Raw genomic sequence first — 19,175 nt, forward strand, 5'->3', positions numbered from 1 at the left:
TGGGATATATGAAAACAAAATGTAATCATTAAAGTTATGATGGATGGAATATATAAATATTTTGATTTGTCAATTGTTATGTTGCTAACTTATAAATTTCTAAATTTATTTATGATTTATGATGATACTTGCATATGTTAATGGACAGCTATTGATTAAGAGGTAAGGATGGCAAAAAAAAAAAAAAAAAAAAGCATTTAAATAATTAGCGATTTATGATTTTCCATAACTTGTCCAATTTGCACAACTTTGTGTCCAAACATTAATTAAAGGAAAAAAATTGTTGGGCTCAATCTGATTAAAAAAAATTAAAAAGAAAAAAATGTGACACAACAATAGATGACAAATGAGGCCATTCCTTGAGAGAGCTTAAATCATTGGTGGTCCTCTTCCCATAAATGCATTGTTGTCCCATTCTCATCCTTCACTTCACTCCTCTTCTTTTTTCTTATCCTGCAAACCACAATTCTACACCTTTTGTCTAAACTACATGAGTAAACAAAAAGCTTGAAATTAAACCCCCCCAAGAAAGAAGAAAACATGGATTGAATGTGTAACAAGATCAAGAAAACATGGGAGAGGAAGTGGAATATTGGAGCAGAGAAGAAGAGAAGGCCTTTGAGAATGGGATTGCAATGCATTGGATTGAAGGTGAAGAGAATAAGAATCCCATTTGGATTAAAATTGCTTCAATGGTTCCCACTAAAAGTATTCAACAGTTAAAGAATCATTACAAAGTTTTGGTGGAAGATGTTGCTGACATTGAAGCTGGAAATGTTCCACTGCCTAAGTACTCGGCAGAGATGCTCACACCTCCTGCATTAGCAACGGCAACAAATAATTACAAGGATCGGTATCGTGAAAAAGATAAACGATTCGCAAAACATAATTTCTCCAGTCACGACTCGACCTCAACCTCGGCCTCAGCCTCAGCCTCATCAGGTAAAGGAGGAGGAGGAGTATCATCATCTTCCACCACTAGGTCGGAACCAGAACGTCGAAAAGGGATTCCGTGGACCGAAGAAGAGCACAGGTAAGTTCAATTTTCGGTTCTTGTTATTAGGGGGAAATATAGAATAGATCAATGAATTGTACCGTTATGGTTTTTAAAGTAAAAAGTATCTTAAAAAATAGAAGCAATGGACTATTATATTACAGTTTCATTGCGCATTATCATTATCATCAGGCGGGAATATATAATAGATTAATGAACAGATTTTTTGAATTCAGGTTATTTTTGCTTGGATTAGACAAGTTTGGTAAAGGGGATTGGAGGAGCATTTCAAGAAATTACGTTGTTTCAAGGACCCCAACACAAGTTGCAAGCCATGCTCAAAAGTACTTCATTCGTTTGAACTCTATGAATAGAGACAGAAGGAGATCAAGTATCCATGACATAACAAGTATCAGTATGGGCGACGATATTTCATCGTCCCCCTCGGCTCAGCAACCGCTTCCGATCACAGGACAACATATGAATCCAACCTCGAATGCAATGAAACACCATAACATGCAAATTTATGGTACGGGTCATGCACCAATGGGACATCCAGTGGCTTCGAGTGCCCACATTGCTCATCCTGCCGTAGTTGGCACTCCTGTCATGATGCCTCCGGGGCATCATCATCACCATCATCATCTTCCACAGTATGTTCTTCCGGTTGCGTATCCTATGCCGCCTCCGCCCCAACCACAACTCCAATAACAAACTTAAGCTAGCATACGATGTGTCTCTTTATTTCTTTTATTTCAATGGTGCGTTTCCAACAATTTTTCAGAAGCGGACCTAGCAGGAATCGTCCCAAATTCCAAATGTTGTGTTCTTGTAGGTCTTTTTGAATAACAAATACATTTAAACCACAACATTTGCCAAATAATTACTCGTCAGCCACACCCAAGGAGATCTCTTTTTTGCCTTTTTGTTGTTTAAACAAATTCTCTTATTTCGTGTATGTATATGATAAGTAAAATGCATTCTTTAATATATTAAAATTAAGAACTTTGTGTGTCAGCAAGCATGAAACCTGAAATGCCACGAAGTACCAGAATGATTTAAAATCTACATCTAAATCAGTCAGTCAACACATGCTAATCTATGATTACTCCTTATTCGATAATGCAAACTACTTGAACGCCTCATTAGAAGTCCAAACTGGAAAGTATATCTAATACTTGAGATAGTTCTTACTTTGAGGAAATAACATCGTCTAAATATCCATCCATCAAGAGCATGCGAGGATCAATTTATACTACAATACTCGCGATCAATTTCTGACATATATTCAAAAATCCACTCAGTCAGGCTGTCACAATTTGTCAATTCGGATTATAATAGGATCTGATCTGATTAAAGCCGGTAACAAATACTACCAGTTACATGAATAACAACACAAAGTCCAAGTGCACGGAAAAATCTTTCCATAAAACCTATGTAGTGCATTAGATGAGTTAGTAACAGAAAAAGGAACTGTTAGTTGTAGCCTTTAAAATGGTTAAGAGAGAAATTCTTGCACCAGACTCGATATAGCCACCTTTTCCGTCCCCATTTCCACCAGGTCGGACCCATGGAGCATCTTCTCTTTCTCTTCAACAACAGTTCTGCTGCAGCATGTCAGTTTCATATTTATACTCACAACTTAATGCAAACGCATATACAGAAAAGATACGAGGTAAGAACCAATTCTACCCTAATTTTGCCTCCCCTATTTTCTTTCACCAAGCAAAAGCCCATCTAAATAACATTTCGTAAATCCTAATTTGATTTGATCGAACCATACGAACGTTATAACAATTGGTTCTAAAATTTAGTTGATATCAAAAGCATAGAAAGTATATTATTTCGAGTAATCGAGTTAAAAAACTAAATTTTGTCATAGCATGTAACAAGAATGTATTGATCCCATGTTCCTAGCATATAAAATTATCGATTATATCGCATTCACAAGCTTGAGATTTTGGGAGAACAAGTTTGAACATAGTATCAAGCCAAGAGGTATTATTTTCGAAACCCTACGAGCACAATCCCCATATATTTCATCAAGTTGGTCACGAGTGGAGTATATATCTCTATCTTCAGCTTACAAGTGTAGTAGTCTTGTAAGAATATAAAGCCATTTATTTTTTTTGGATAAAATATAAAGCTATTTATCATGCCTTCTATGATGAGCTCGTGCTTTTGGGACAAGTGGTTCCAGCACCTCTCATGCCCAAAAGGATCACATACAAATTGGTAACACTTCAAACCCAAAAAAAGAAAAAAAAAACGAACTACTTTGAACTTTCTAGACAATAGTTCACCAAATTAAGATCAACCAGGATCCAACACATCCAAATTGAGTGATTCTTGATAGTGAATAATTTTAAGAAATAATGCATCTCTATCTCTTCGCAAAACAGCTGTAGTTTGTGTAGTAATTTTTTTAGAAGGAAATTTGCACTGTTCCAGGGGATCGGACAGCTACTTAGTACTCAGTTGATATCCCTTGTGATGGTAACAATGGGAGAATAGTCAATAACCAATGTTGTAAATGTCAGGCTGGGGCGGGGACTGCTACGTCTAGGCGGTTTTTTAGCAATTTTTTACAGGTAATTATATATAATCATACAATGTAATTACAAAAAATCATAATTTCTTATGTAATATATGTAATAAATAATACATTAAAAAATTTCATACAATATGATACAATCAGATAAAATGAAAATAAATATATAAATACAAACTAACAAGATAAATAAGGTAGTGGTTGATGGCGGCGGCTGAAGGCGGTTTGAAGCAGATGGTGGTTGATGGTGAAAGATACTTGAAACCAAAAATATATATGAAAGAGATTGATATATGTTTTCATTTTCATTATATCTAGTTTTTTTAAATTGATTGATTTTTAAAGTAACTTTTATAGTTGACTGGGATTTTAAAATCATTGACCGCCTTGCCCGTCGGATAGCCTCGGATCGTCTATAGAGACCTCCTTAGACAAAGACAGGGCGGTCGAGGGCCACCAACCGCCTAGGCAGCCGCCTCGACCGTCATTTAGAACACTGCCAATAACTAAGGACAATTTTTAGGAACAATATTGGAGATTCTTGACAGCTTACGGCTGAAATTGTCGACTAAAATACGAAAAATGGGACACACGAGTGATAGCGAAAAAAGCAAGATTTCCTTGGTAATGTGGCTGAAGCAGATGCTCACATTGGTAAAATTTCCCATGCTTCCATTTGATTTGATCAATCTGACTTCATTCGACCAGATTATGTGGATGCATTCCTAGCACTCCGCATAATTTATATGTGTCTGACTTGATTCTATACAGAACAAGTGGACGTGTTTGTGAATGCTATCATATGCTCATATTGGCATGTGGTCAGGGTTGAATCTTTAAGCATAGTCGAGACTCATATTGAAGCATTTGATCCAGTTATATACATACTAGGTAACCACGCTCAGGTGGGGGAGGGACAGAGGAAGTTGCTGTGTGATGTCTGTCTGACTTCGTGAGGGTTGGGTCACTATGTTTTGGTCATGTGCAACTATGTTTTGTATCTTAAGGGTTTGTCTGTAGGTGCTAGTTTTAGAGGGTTATGTGTATCTCTTTCACAGGAGATGAATTACATTCTTCCAAACACTTAACCTTGATACAAGCTTTTCAAGCAAATGAAGTATCCTGCTCAGACTTTTATATCCTAGTTTAATCGATATATTCACCTCTCTCAATATGGGTATCTTCAAGCTTCAACTCAAACAGTATCACCTGTGTACTGAAGATCCAAATGTTTTGATATGTGATGTCCCTAGTTTTAAAAATTCAATACGGACACTGCTCACATACTGAATAAATGTTGGTTTTCTTTACTTTTCTATTGTTATCAAACTTTTAGTTGTTCCTGAACTTCATCCATACTATATATAGTTAATAGCGAACTCAGGCTTCTTTCGTACTCCTTCACCGGGTCTCCAGTTGTTATGATTCCCTAAATGATTTAAGTGTGCATCATCCACGCTCACCAAGTATCGATATTGGATCCATATAATAAATCTCACATCTTACATTCGGAATGCTCCAACTAATTTTAACTGAATCCTTTTCCATCAAGGAGGTATAATCGACAGCAATGGAATATTAATCATTATCCTTCATTTCAGAGGTTAAGAATGGAAATGAATTCCATGGACATTAAAAGGCTCATGAAAAGTTATATACTAACTTCTATCCTGGAGAGCAGAACATCCACATTCTGATTGCAACTTCAAATATTTGGGTTCAAGCGAAGGCCAATACTTCATCTGAATTTGTAAGACTTGAAGAACAGTTCGCAATCCAGCCTTGGTGGGTATTACTTGATCTACATTATGTTCAGGACCATCACCAAGTAAGACCTAGCAAATGCGGAATATTCAAACGTGATTATATAAGTTGCCATGCATCACATAAATTAGGAGAAAACAGAAGAATCCCCACCACTAATATTTAGAAAGAAAGAGAACAGACATCACAGATGATATAAAAAGATTATTCGTAACAGGCTCCAACTGCTGACAGACCAGTTTGTCGGAAATGAGCAGAGCAACACGCCTATTATATCATTTTTCCAGTTAAAATATAGTGAAGGTACTCATGGAACAAGGCTCAGTCGCACAAACAACTAAGAATGATGAAGCAAATAGGCTACTGATCAACTAAATGGAATTAACCCCACAAAAGATGAGAGTTTGCCGGCATATTTATGTTACCTTAACAACTGCAGTAGCAGATGATGAAATTGACCGAAGATTGTAACTGTAAAATACAAGAGTATATCAAGGCGGCAAAAGAAAAAAGAAAAAGCACTCCAGAAGCAGCAGTAGAATATGAAGAAAAATGTATTAAAAAAAAAAGTTGAGAGGAAATGTTACTAAATAAGCAGATGAAAAATTAAATGACATTTAGTTGGTGAGATGAGGTAGCATGAATAAGTAACAAACCCGCCCTCAAGGATGACCAGTAACTTTCCACCAGATAGAGCATTGCACATTTGTGTCATCTGTGCATAGCCAGTAGGGGTGACCTAAGAAAGTAAAACAAAATAAATACAATTGAAACAACAAAACAACAGAAATTGAGGTCTATATGAGAAATATCTTTGATTTGGAAGCTTATAGTAAGATGCAATGATACAAACAACTAGAAAGAATACGAAGGACATAATTTTTTCAGGGAATGATTGGAACTTCACAAAAGAAAAGGGGAGGTTCTATTTTCTTGGCTTTTTTATTGATTGTTGAGATGAGATATACTATCTCACTCTGTATTAGGAAATTGACAACCAATAAATCCAGTGTTCAGGATCAACAAGTAAGATACTTCTCTATGATACCTAGCTCAAAGGGACACATAAAATCTCTTCATCACATGATTCGATGAAACATCCAGAAATTATTTAACGCTGAATTTGTAAACATACATGATCAGTATCAACCGAGAAAACTTTTGTTTGTAGGAAACAATATTATATTAATAAAAGATTTTAATTACAAAAAGTGAGCCATAGATCCATGCATAGTAAAGTAAGAACAGGAATCATATATAGATAATATTAGACTCCAATCACTAAAAAATTCTGAGACCGAAAACATTTTAAACTCCATATTCTTCGTATCCAGCGGGAACCCTAAATTTAATCTTGTCACAACACTCTTCGAACAAATCTTCTTGATTGTCAAAAATCCTCCTATTTCTCTCCAACCAAATGGACCAAAATAAACAATGAACTACCACAACCCAAAAAATTGTACCCCCTTTCCTAGATCGCGACCAAGATCTGCTGCGAATAAATCCTGAGTTGATCAAGAAACCCAAACCAAGCCCAACTCCGCCAATGCTTTGAACCAAAGAAGTAAGAAAGCAATGAATGAGCAAGTGGTCCTAGGTCTCTACCTCTTAGGGACACAACACACACCAACTTGGACAAAGAGAACAATTAGGGTACCTCTTTTACATCATCTCGCACGTTAGTAAATTCCCAAACATTGCAGTCCATAAAAACACTTGAACTTTGGACCAAACTGGCGCTTACCAAATGGTTTGATAGAGAGGAAAAGAGGGAAAACTATTATCTTGAAAAAAAGACTCGAACAAGGATTTAACAGATAACAATCCTTAAGAATCCCGAACCCACTTTCCTAATGTCTTTGGTTCCCTCAATCAAACTTACCCTATCCAAGACAATTTGCTTCTAAGCACCCAAATAAACTGCCGTGAATCCTACACATAACTCCAAATATTTGGCTAAAAACGTTGTTTTTCTCTTATAAATGAATGCTCACTCATCTAAATTGACAACTAATAAAGCCCAAAAAGAACCTAGTAGCTCCAACTCAGTTTCAATGATTGTGAATAACTAAATATCATTACATATCAACTGTGTGTGCATAAAAAATATAAAAGGGTGTGTTTTGTTTTTAAACATTTCTGGTCGGACCAAAATACACCACTTTGCAAACCAAAAGTAGTTGCTTCAACACTCTTAGTAAATATTAAAGTTTTAGATGATATATTTCTCTGAAAAGAGGGTGGTATGATGCTTATATTTTAATAGTAACATGTCAGATAGAAGCTTTTGATAGTAGAAGATAACCAGGAAAATAAAAGAATATGTAAAACTCTAAAATGCTATACTACAAGTATCACTGCAATTGTTGCAACAGTGATATTATTAGATGTACATAAATTGATTTGATTATATTGCGCTATGCATTTCACATGCAATAAAGTACATATTTATTTTGAAAATTTTACTAGACAATTAGAGAAGAAAAGTTTTTTCTGCATTAATGGACATAAAAAAGGTACACAAATTTAATGCTTGTATCGATTAGATTTACAGCTGGTCATAAAATATGTTTTAACTGCTACATGTAATTTCATTTGTTATAGAAAAATAAACTAAAAACCTAGTCATTCATAAAATGAAGTTTACATGTGCACAACATGTATCTTCCTAGTGATATTAAAAAAATGAACTTTCCTGAAAAAACAATTCCTTACATCACAGCAGCCAAGAGGATCTCCACGTGCAGCATCAAATCCAGCAGAAATTATCGTAAAATCTGGGTCAAACTCTGAAGCTGCATATCAAAACCTAAACAATATCAGCAGGAGCAAATTAATTATTAGGATTATTAAAATTGAGCAGATTAAGTATCATTCACAAGGCATCATGTGAAAGCAAACAATAAGATTCCTCAGATTTGAATTAGGTGATGAAATTAAATGATCACAAACAGAAAAACCAGAATTGTAAAAGTTGTGGCAAGAACTAGCTAATAAGATAGCATTAATACATAAAACATCCTCAGCCCAAAAGCAGTTCCAACTCCGGCCAATTTACAATCTTTCTTACATCCAAGGTGAATATATTTGTCAAGAACAGTAATAAAATAAAATATAAGGGTGCAATAAAACTTCAACAAACTTCCACGGTACATTTTTGGAATCTCATTTTATCTAGAAGAATGCATGCAAAAAGCAGGTACTATAAATATAAAATAGATTTTAATATTCTACATCACCAACTACAACATTCAATGCCATCGTAAAAAGTAGAATTCTATAGCTGAACCATGTCAACATTATATTATTAATTACTTTACTGTACAAAAGAGGGGTAGATAATAACTAGTTTGGTATGTTTACTGGTGCAGTTCCAAAAATTACCCATGCCTTTTTACAAGTGAGGATACTCGAGAAAAAAAAAATAATTTTACATATCAAAATAGGTCCAGTGTCGCAGTAACCACCTCTAAAAGTTTCAAACTCTATTGGTTCCTATTGTTTCCGTCTTTCTTATTTCTCAACAAACAACGCGTTGAAACAAAGTATTAACTTCCAGTATAAATGGTTTAAAGCTTTTTAAATAAAATTGCTTCCAATATATAACGTGTTATGAACATGTATTGCATGTGTACCAATTCGTTGTATCAAGAATGGCCATCAAGATGAGCAAGAAAAGTTCTTGTAATGCTTACAAGAAATAGAAAAAATATAATCGGGAACAAAATTTGATACTAGTAATATGAAATACAATTTAGTTGTAGGAAAGATTTTCTACCATATATATCATTGGGTATTTTTAACTATATAAGAGATAATTATTGCGATCTAAACTAAATATAATTAATAACAATTTAAAATTGCTAGCATTTTGTTGTGCACATAAGTTTCTGACCAAGTAAATTTTGAGTCGTATACCATCATTTCTTCAATATGTTTATTCTACTTTGAAGCATGGTATCAAACTACAAAATCTGATCTAGGGTGTTTTGCCATGCACATTGTCTAAAAATCTAGGTCAAGTCACTATTAATCTGCCAACAAAAAGCTTCAGGTTATAATTCACATCCTGCACATAAAAGTTACCCTTATGGCTGCCTATGTATTTGGTTGGAGTTTGAACTGCTAGTGGTTTTTCCATCTACCTATTTGATTTATCCTTTTGCAAGCATAAGTATGAAGATCGTCCTTTGCTGCTCAACCGAGAATCCCAAATTGCCTGTTTGTTATGTCCGTCTTATTTTAGAATGTGTTAACGTGCAAAATTTTCATTGAGACATTTTTTTTTACTTAGCTGAACCCTTCAATTCAGATTTCCATGTTCGACTTGAGAATTATTAGAAATCAAATATTCGATTATGATATATCATATATTTTACCAATATAAAGGAGTAATAAATTGTAATGTAAACTACGAGAGAGAAATAAAAGTTTCAGCTTTTTGGGTATTATTCATGGAAATAAGCCACTATGGCCAAACTACCCAAATTCTATGTTGTAATTTGTTTTCTCTTGGATATATATATTGTATTTAAAATTTAGCAATACTTTTATTCAGCTTCATCATGCCCAAACCCAATGTGGGCATTTTAGTTCTAATGAGAAAGAAAAGTATGAAGTTCACTCACAAAACTGAAGTTTGGAACCATGATATTGACTTTTCAAGTTAACAGATATATCACATGTAATCTTGTAAAAATAATGGCAATTCTTAATATGAATCAAGTAGAACTACACCTTTCATCACATAAAATAACAAGAGTAAATTCTTTTTGCATCTGCAATTCTTATTATGAATCAAATACAACTACACCTTTTATCACATAAAATAACAAGACGAGCAAATTCTTTTTGCATCTGACCATGAATGAAACTAAAAAAATCTTTAAAAAAGTCCTATACTCGACAAGATCCTGGGAGTAACTACTTGATTAGCTGAACAAAACATGACCAGGTTCAGATAAACTATAGAAAAAGAGTAAAATGGCATAACCTATAGGCATCACTACTTGCTGAAATGCAAAGATGTAGTCATTATCACCAACTCCTCCACAACTCCATGGAATATTTACACAGTATCCTTCCGCATCCATTGTACCAACCTGAAACAGTACGATAATTAAAAGGTCAATTTCTCATCGATTCATTAAACAGAGCCATAAATGCTGAAATTAAATACAAATGAGAAATGAAAAATCATGAGCCTGCTCAAGTAGGCTCATACGCATACATACATTGACAACTTCATTCCGCTACTTTTTTGCCAAATAAAGATCGAATATCAGTTCTCACTTTTCATAAGTTCCATAAACATGGTAATGTGTCACATATAAAAAAGAATCTAAACTCTGCCTAGGTAAGGTGGTAAGAACATAAATCAAAGTTAAATAATTGGAACTCTTTTGCTTGCTATATTAGGTAAATGCATTTCTAAATTCAGTGACAGTAAACAATTTTCCCATGCCTAGAAACATGGTTCGAGTTAATGGAATTAATAAGTTGAAAGCAATTAATGTTCTTTCCACAAACAAAATTGGAAGCGGTCAAAATATTATTCAATAGCTTTTTCCGTCATTACCTATCAGGAAAAAGCCTGTCACTGGGAGTCTGGGACCATTAGAAAAAAAAAAAAAAAACTTTGATGTCTTACGCTGTCTTGAAGTTTGTGAGCACATGAAAGTTCAATCAGAGCAAAGAAAGATGTGGACATCAAAATAGGTACCAAGGGCACAAGGTCATACGTGAAGAAACATTATATCAGTAGTCAGTACATAAAATGGAAGCATCCAGTGGTCAATAAGTAATAGGAAGTGCTGCTACCTCATCAGCAGCTCCAGTACCAGGATAAAACCTTCCACCCTCATGTCTATGCAAAGAAACATACAAAACCTGAAAATTGATAAAATTATCGGGTATCAGTTGTGTGTCGTTTTTACGTGTTTATTGTATCATTTTGAGTCTCATTCTTGTATGTGTCGTTTATTTTGCATCTGTTTCAATTCATTCTAGGTCTCTTTTGCATATTAGTCGTCCATATCTGTTTAGGGTTGACTTGTAGGTGAATTAATCAAGAAAAATGGAATTATGGGCCAAGGTCGAGCAGGGCACGCTAGGACGGGTGAAACTGTCCGCCCCAGCGCGCAAAGGAAGAAAAGAAGTTACACTCGCGCAGAGCTTGATCTGGAGCGGGTGATTTTGTCCGCCCGCCCCAGCGCGACCCGATATGGAAAAAATATGCATCGATTTGTTTCCACTTTTCTAGATTCTCCCCTATATAGATCTCAATGACTTTTTTGGACATATCATTTCAACTTTGAAGAGCCGATGCGCGGAGAAAAAAGACCGGAGTCGAGAAAGCAAGAAGAAATCGAGATTTTCACACTGCATTTCTTCTTTCCTTTATTTCTTTTAGTACTTTTAATCTGAAAACTTTGTTTTGAGAATTTTATTATGACCTTTAGTGGCTAAATTTTTATATTTGTTGGGATTAAAGGAGATCTTACCCCGAGACGTTTTATTTAATTTTATTACCGACTTTGGTTTCATGGTTGATTATATTATGATTTTTATTAGAATCATAAATTATAGTCAACTTTTATGATATTTTATATGGCGAATGAAGTCGAAAGAATAGTTTGTAACAGGAACAACTAATATAGTCTGTGGATTTACAATTTTTATAGATATATGAAATTGAATATACGTAGATAGTAATAGTCCAATAGATCGAAAGCTAAGAGATTCCATAAAACGTGCATGCGATTAACCTTTGATACTAATTAAAGGCATTTAACTATTTCATTGTGTTGAATTAGTTTAACATAATTTGAGAGAATGTGTTAATAAATTAGGGAAAGTAATCAAAGTCAAAGGTTTGAAATTGACACACAGCATACCGATTTGTTTTTCTCAAATATTTCTTGAGTTCCATTACCATGATGAACATCCTGCAGGGTTCACATAGCCATAAATATTAAGAAAAAGATCCATAAAAAAATTCATAGGCTAAGATTAGTCCAATTACCCAGTCAATGATCAAGACCTTCTTTGCTCCAGCTCTCTGAGCTGCTGATGCAGCAATGGCCGCATTATTATGAAGGCAAAAACCCATGGCCTGTTTTACACATGCGTGATGGCCAGGAGGACGGATCTGACACATTGGAGATGGATGAGTAAATATGCATGTATATACTTTTCTGTCGAACTAGTTAATATTTTCTTTATACGTGAAAAATTCCAAAACAAATATTTTAAAAACTTCACAATGTTCTCTTACAAGAGCAAAACCATTTTTAGCACTTCCAGAATATATGGATGTTGCAAGATCGAAACATAACCCAGCAGCAAGCCTGGCAGCACATGCTGAATACTGATTTGCATATGTATCAGGTGTGAAATAGCTGAAAATAAGGAATATAAAATATTAAATATGTTTATTTTGATATGAACTGACTTTTAGCATATGGGACACATCTATAGACACCTTTTGTGCAAAATTATAATGCAGTGAAACAGATCGTGTCAGATCTAGCAACCTTGGTCCAGCTCACAAATATATTGTAACATCCCAAAAATTTGAAGGTCCACGTGAACCACGTGCATGCCAGTTATTAAATTTCTTTGGTATTTTATTAAATTGTCTTAAAGCATTAAACGCATGTTTTTTCATTAATTTGTATTTAATTATTTTTGTGCATTTTATGCATAATTATTGCATGATAGGGATTTATTTCATGATATTTTAAAAGTTCATGCATTAGGGTTTCTAGTTGCATTTTCACGCTCGAACGAGAAAACGGAGACCGGAGAATTTTCAGGAAAAATTATTTTATTACAAGATTAATTTTATTAATTAATATAAGGTGTTTTAAGTGTATTTTTGAAAAATGAGATTTATTGGGTATTTTTACCCGCGGGATTTTATTTTTCAGCGGTACGCAAATTTTAACGAATCGATGGACTTTTTGAGGGTTCGGCTAATATTTTCAAAAAATTTCCAACACGAAATATTTTCCGGGATTGTGTTTGAACTTAATGGGCCTACTTTTAAGTTTATTGGACTTAATTAACTTTTTTAACCTTTAATTGATAATTTAAAGCTCATTATCTATTATTTAATTACTACCTAAACTACTCATTAACCTAAACCTAATAAGTGTACCGGCCGACACCCCTCATTTTCAGAACCCTCCCCTCGGTTTTTGTAGCAGCTCCCCAAGAAAGCTTCAGCCAAGCTCTCCTTGTGCAAGATAAATCCTCCCGGTGTCTCCCTCTTCTCGTTCTTGTTCACCAATCATCAAGGCACGCTTTGTAGCATTGTTTTTACATCACTCACGTGTATATTACTGATGTATATGTGTCCATGCATGAAATCTCTCGATCCAAACATGAGCATGAAGGGTTATCGATTTTACATGTGTTTCCTTGCATCCTTTAATTGTTGCGCACGATTTTCTGAATTTACATGCAAGGGGCCGCTGTTGTTGGTTGTTTAGGGGCTGCTCGTGGTGTCTAGGTACTGTCTTGGGGTTTAGGTTTGTTGCTGAACGCTGCAAGGGAAGGGCCGAGAGAAGCGTTCCTTGGGGAGGCTCGTTTTTTTGGTAGATTGAGGGCAAGGGGGGGAAACTGTGGTGCCAGGGTGAGTCCAGGCGGTGGAACTACTTCTGATGGGTCTGAACCATGTCCTGGGAGGGCCCTAGCACTGCGCTGGACTGAACCCTTGAGCAGCACAATTGAACCAAATGCAAGGGAATGCGGTTGAGGCGCTTTTGGTGTCTAGCGAGCGGGTTGGTAGTGTAGGCTGCATGGGGCTGGGGCTGTGGGTTCGGTGAGTCCAGAGGAGTTAAACATTTTACATACTTTGAGGATATTACGATTTTTACTCATTTACGTTTACGTTTGATGTTGTTTACTTTAAACCGTGATATTTTTATTTCCAAATAAATACGATTATTTTAAATGTTATTAGGTAATGGTGAGCTTTTTAAAAAAAAAATTATTTCCAAAAAAAAATATTTCCGCATTTTAGAACGAGTAGACATTTCATATATAGTGCGTGATCAAGCTCTAATTGTACACGAGATATTTGACTATTTATATTATACAATTTGTGCTAGATAGCAGTTGTAACCGTATCTATCACAATTCCGCTTCACTTTGTGTGTTGTAGTTCGTAGATAAAAAACTAATCGATAGTAAAAGATAAAAACAATAAAGGGAAATTAAAAATAGCATAGGTCCAGAACCTAAACAGAAAATAAACCGCTCAAGTTCATTGACAGACATAAAACTGAATATGGACAGAAACACGTTCGGCCGGAAACATGAAAACCAGACAAAATGGCCAGAGCTACTATTAAGTTCTTCCCGACTGTAATGGGAAACGTAATTTATACATGGAAACAATTCAAATCCAAGCAGAAATCTTCTAAAGTAAGAAGGATGTCATTAAGACAAAATAATAGACTGTCCGAGCCTAGAAAATACTATTGTAACATGAATAGAAAAACATTAATGCTTATTTTTTCATTACGCTTATCTTTCATGTTCACCAGAGACAGCAGTTTCACATGTAAAAAGAAACTGGTCCTCTCCTCTGCTTTTGACATGATTTTTTTCTAAATTACAGGAGTTCCATAAACTAGTTTTTTATTCAGGAGTTGATAAGTACATCAAGTTCTATTTTTTCCAATTATTACAACTTAAATTGAATTTATTGATAATTTCACATATTACTCGAGATTAAATCTTCGGAGTTGCTCTTATTACTGGCCACTTTTAATATCATGTGTCCAATCATGTTAGCTGTTTTGAATTAATGAATAAACTGTCAACATACAGACATCATGCTAAATGTGTGCAGTTAGTTCTTTTGGTTCCTGGAATAGAAATGGTTTTAAAATGCTCGATCAAAATTCCATCAACAAATGAATTGATAAAAACATATGATTCAAACCCCACGCCAAACAAAATTGTCAAATTAAAGAAAGAACGAAACCTAGAATTCGAATTAACCCATCAAAATAAAGGATAATAACCCCTGATTCTCTTATAATTACGAACTTGCTGGCACGTAGAGTAATTATTCCTCCATGTAATTTATTTTATTCTTCCTTTAAACTTTCATTTTCATAAGAGTTTTTTATGCTAAGTTCATAATCATTGATTCAATAATGAATAGATTTAATTTGAATAAATAGCAAATTCCCTTGTATTTGCACCTATACAAGAAATAGATTTGTACACTTGTTAGGTTTTGATAATCCACCACAACATTCAGTTAAAGAAATGGATGATAAACAATAACCGGAGATACAAACAAAGTTAGAGCAAAAAAGTACATAGTGAGACTTAGGAGGAATATCTATGGAAAATTGCAATACCTAGAGTACAAGTGGCTTGTAAGTTCAACCGCGTCAATATTCTTGAGAGAGTGGACCTAATATCTCCAAATCAATCATATAATTACATACATGCATACTCCAAAAGTAAAACAACTGCTACTTATAAGAGCACCTAGTGCCCTGAGATTTATAATTGTTGGACTGTGTGTGCGTGTGTTCCACTTCCACCAAATTTCTAGGAGCAACAATCCAAAATCACCATGTATCAAGCAGTTCAAAGTGGCAATCTGAAAGCTTAAAATAATGAAATAAATCATTTGTGTGGAAACAAGAACAGATGGAAATGTTAAGCAATAAAGCAGTCCAATGATGCAGTCACAAAATTTTAGGCAGTTTGAAATATGGAGTCTGAAATGCTATATTTATTTTGAGTTCTCAGTTTTGGTTGCGTCATCACGTGGTTGGTAGATGAAATAGAAGGAATAATTGTACAGAGATGAGGAACCAGGGAAGAGTTAAAGAATTTCCATCGTGGGACAGCTGAACATTTTAGCATGTTTATTTTCTTTGATGATCAAAAGTACTCAAATAATTTGTACCGAAAATTATAGTCTAGTAAGAGATATTTGAGCTGTTCAGGGTTCATACATATATTATGATCGTTCTATACATTTGCAATACACATTTTTTAAGTTATGAGATGATTTAATTGTACTTTATTGGACCTTAACATAGAATCATCTTCTGGGATTTTTCAACATTATTAGTTTCAATTAATCACAACTCATCCTTATGAAATATTGAAAAAATTTCGGCGGGTTTTCGGCTGCATATCTTTTAAGATAATGCGAGAAATGCCCAATGTGGTGCTGCATCAACAACATAAAATTTTGCAAAATACATCGACAAGAATATAACATGACAGGGATTTTGCTTTAGAAATTCAGAGAAAGGACTCTATATGACCATAACGATACAGACCGAAGTAAGCCCGTTCAAAATGCATTGATGAAATTATATTACCATTTGGAGTTCTTCACGTGTAATTTCTCTCGCTAAAATCGGACTACACCTTCCCGGAAATATACCTACACCATGTTTCCAGAAGGGAAGAAGCACCGGTTTCTTGTCAGTCAATAACCAAAGAAGTATTGACAAATGTACTGTATCATAACAATGGCAGAAACTATAGGCATGCTAATTGATCTTTTGGTTAGAGGAGGATTGGAATAATTGCAAGAATGTGCCATGCAAACCTGTAGCAGCAAGACTGGCAGCAATAGCTCGAAGACGATCGGGCCTTTCAGAATGAGGACGAGTCTTTGCTTCAACCTTTTCAAACAGATAGAACATAAGAAATATGTTAGTTATAACAAAAGTAATGACGAAATGACCAGGAATTTCTTAACTATTTGATAAATTGTGAGCCTTGAGGAAACCTCCACCTTATCCCCAGGATCGCTTCTCAAGGACATACGAGTTTGTAATAGATAACTGATTACATAAATATAAATCGCATAGAAATTTACACTAAATAGAAATGTATGAAATTATCAGAATGGTACTAACTGATCGATAAAAAAAATACTAACAAATGAATAAACATATTTAGATCAGAAGAAAAAAGGATGGAACAGAAAATTAATCCTCAACTCTAGATTAAAGTAGAAGAGATTGCGGTTATGTGAAAACTACTTGTAAAGTAAAATGTTTTCAAAACTACCATACTTCTTCATGGAGCAGCATTCTCTCATCAAATCCTATAGCAGTCTGGCTGTCTGCTACAATACCTGTCAATCGGAGATCTACATAAGATTCAAATTAAAGAAAAATTATTTATTCAAGAAAATTTTGGGAGTGGAGGTATTGCCAATAGAAGTTTAAAGTCACAAACAACGGTGTCCAAACAATTATATAATAGGAGATGTATATGAATAACATTTAATAAGTTTCAATTTCATCATCATTTGGTTTCTTTGGACTGCCAGGAATGACTATCATCGAAGTATTCAGATCTCCTTTCTTAAAATTTAGTTTCATATTTGGCAAGTCTTACGTTCTGAGGCACCATCTCGGAACTACTGAGATGGCTTTTCCAACGCCGCCCAGGTTCTTGGCTTTCCTACGACTTGCCTTGAGAATTTCTAAGGCTTAATGGAATAAACCTTCAAATAATGTTTTCAAGCTCAATTGTTGATGCCTGAGGGTAGAAATAAAGAAAATCCTGGTGACTATTCAGTATGAGGTATTGTTCTTGATTCTTTTGACAATCCTTCAGCAATATTTAGTGAATTTGTCGGTCCTTACTTGGCAACTATGCTAAGGTTTGGTTATCCTCGAGGTATTAAAATTTATATTGATTTTTTTTCCTACTCTGGATTGAGAGATTCTAAATCAACCATTAATACTTTGAAATATGGCAAAACTAGCCGGGAGCTCTATTATAAATTCTAGAGAATTTGCTTACTTTTCCACTCTAATCTGATCCACATCTCTTACATTTACCAGAAAGACAACAACGTTGTTTCGTTGGTTTGGAAGCTCACATACCTAGGCCATGAATTAGCACAATTCTTTGATATATTGTCTGAGATCTTAGCCAAATTAATTTTTTGTACGCTTTTATTTGAAAAACACGTAGAGATTTGCAAAATACCCGCATTCTTGGTAGTTTTCTAGTAAAACAGAAAAGAAAAGAATAAGACTTGACCAAACTGATAGTTCAAAAAATTCATAACCTTTTAGCCTGACAGTGGCATCTGCCTCACTTGCAGTTAGACCTTCTTCTGCAGAAAAGGCGGAAGCTAGAAACCCATACTTAATTATACCAGACTGTCTATGTTCACCACAGAACTGCATCAACAATACGCACATTCAGCTCCTTAAAAATAAGACTAATACTATTATCAAATACCAAATGAAATTAAAAAAAAAAGGACTTCATTCATTATATAATGGAAATCAAACATGAGCCCACCTCACAATGCACGCTTGTTGCAAAATTATCTATGGTGCAGTTGACGCAAAACCATTTTGCGATCTCTAAAACGTTTTGGGCCTGAAAAGATGGCTCCCAGTCACTGTCGTCATCCTCGTCATCTTCAAACTCATAATTGTTGTTATACATATATTCTAGAGTGACATCACTACTCCCTTGTCCGTTTTCCTGCAAGGACGAAACCACTAAACCAACAAAAGCAAGAAATCAAACAAAATGAAAGAAGAAATGGAAAAGAAAAAATGTACTTGCTCCTCTGAATGTTTCTTGAAATGGGAATTGGCAGCGGTAAACATAGCATCTTCCGATTGCTCATCCCTCGCGTAATTGTACTCCGAATCTCCATTGAAAATACGATTCTCAGCATTTCCGCGCTTCGGACGATGATTCATTTGCATTTCCTGGGTGGGAGGGCGGAAGAAAACTGGGAAGGTCGCTCAAGTGTTCCACACAAACTACTGTCCACTGGCATATGCAGGGGTAAGGGTGAATTGCAATTCTCACACCCTTGTGGCATTTTTA

General features: G+C 34.9%; 2 protein-coding genes across 4 annotated transcripts; one reads left to right on the forward strand and one right to left on the reverse strand.

The window, feature by feature from the left end:
- Positions 1–244: 244 nt before the first annotated feature.
- On the forward strand, positions 245–1,891 carry LOC142549402 (transcription factor MYBS1-like). The gene is made up of 2 exons (XM_075658335.1): positions 245–1,033; positions 1,231–1,891. The coding sequence occupies exons 1-2, from the start codon at positions 573–575 to the stop codon at positions 1,703–1,705; spliced, it is 936 nt and encodes a 311-aa protein (XP_075514450.1). The 5' UTR covers positions 245–572; the 3' UTR covers positions 1,706–1,891.
- A 367-nt stretch (positions 1,892–2,258) lies between these two features.
- On the reverse strand, positions 2,259–19,153 carry LOC142549401 (histone deacetylase 15-like). 3 transcript variants are annotated; one of them, XM_075658334.1, is made up of 17 exons: positions 18,902–19,153; positions 18,633–18,821; positions 18,394–18,508; positions 17,384–17,445; positions 16,912–16,987; positions 16,679–16,743; positions 15,695–15,750; positions 12,589–12,712; positions 12,337–12,462; positions 12,209–12,259; positions 11,133–11,201; positions 10,306–10,414; positions 8,028–8,107; positions 5,966–6,048; positions 5,735–5,780; positions 5,209–5,380; positions 2,259–2,598 (listed from the first exon to the last, which is right to left on the reverse strand). In XM_075658334.1, exons 1-17 carry the CDS (start codon positions 19,049–19,051, stop codon positions 2,471–2,473), a joined length of 1,701 nt encoding a protein of 566 aa, XP_075514449.1. In that variant the 5' UTR covers positions 19,052–19,153; the 3' UTR covers positions 2,259–2,470. The 3 variants fall into 3 exon arrangements, with proteins under 3 accessions (XP_075514449.1, XP_075514447.1, XP_075514446.1); XM_075658332.1 differs by having other exon boundaries at positions 2,259–2,601; XM_075658331.1 differs by having other exon boundaries at positions 2,259–2,604.
- Between the last annotated feature and the right edge of the window lie 22 nt (positions 19,154–19,175).

This window comes from Primulina tabacum, chromosome 6, assembly GCF_025594145.1.
Source record: "Primulina tabacum isolate GXHZ01 chromosome 6, ASM2559414v2, whole genome shotgun sequence".
Classification (NCBI taxonomy): Eukaryota; Viridiplantae; Streptophyta; class Magnoliopsida; order Lamiales; family Gesneriaceae; genus Primulina; species Primulina tabacum.

Coding starts and splice junctions, on each gene's coding strand:
- LOC142549401 (XM_075658331.1), bottom strand. CDS start 19,051: ATGCAAATGAATCATCGTCCGAAGCGCGGAAATGCTGAGAATCGTATT. Junction 12,713..15,694: donor ACAAGCCACTTGTACTCTAG/GTATTGCAATTT, acceptor CCTTATTTTCAG/CTATTTCACACCTGATACAT. Junction 10,415..11,132: donor GTACTGGAGCTGCTGATGAG/GTAGCAGCACTT, acceptor GTACTGTTTCAG/GTTGGTACAATGGATGCGGA.
- LOC142549402 (XM_075658335.1), top strand. CDS start 573: ATGGGAGAGGAAGTGGAATATTGGAGCAGAGAAGAAGAGAAGGCCTTT. Junction 1,034..1,230: donor TGGACCGAAGAAGAGCACAG/GTAAGTTCAATT, acceptor TTTTGAATTCAG/GTTATTTTTGCTTGGATTAG.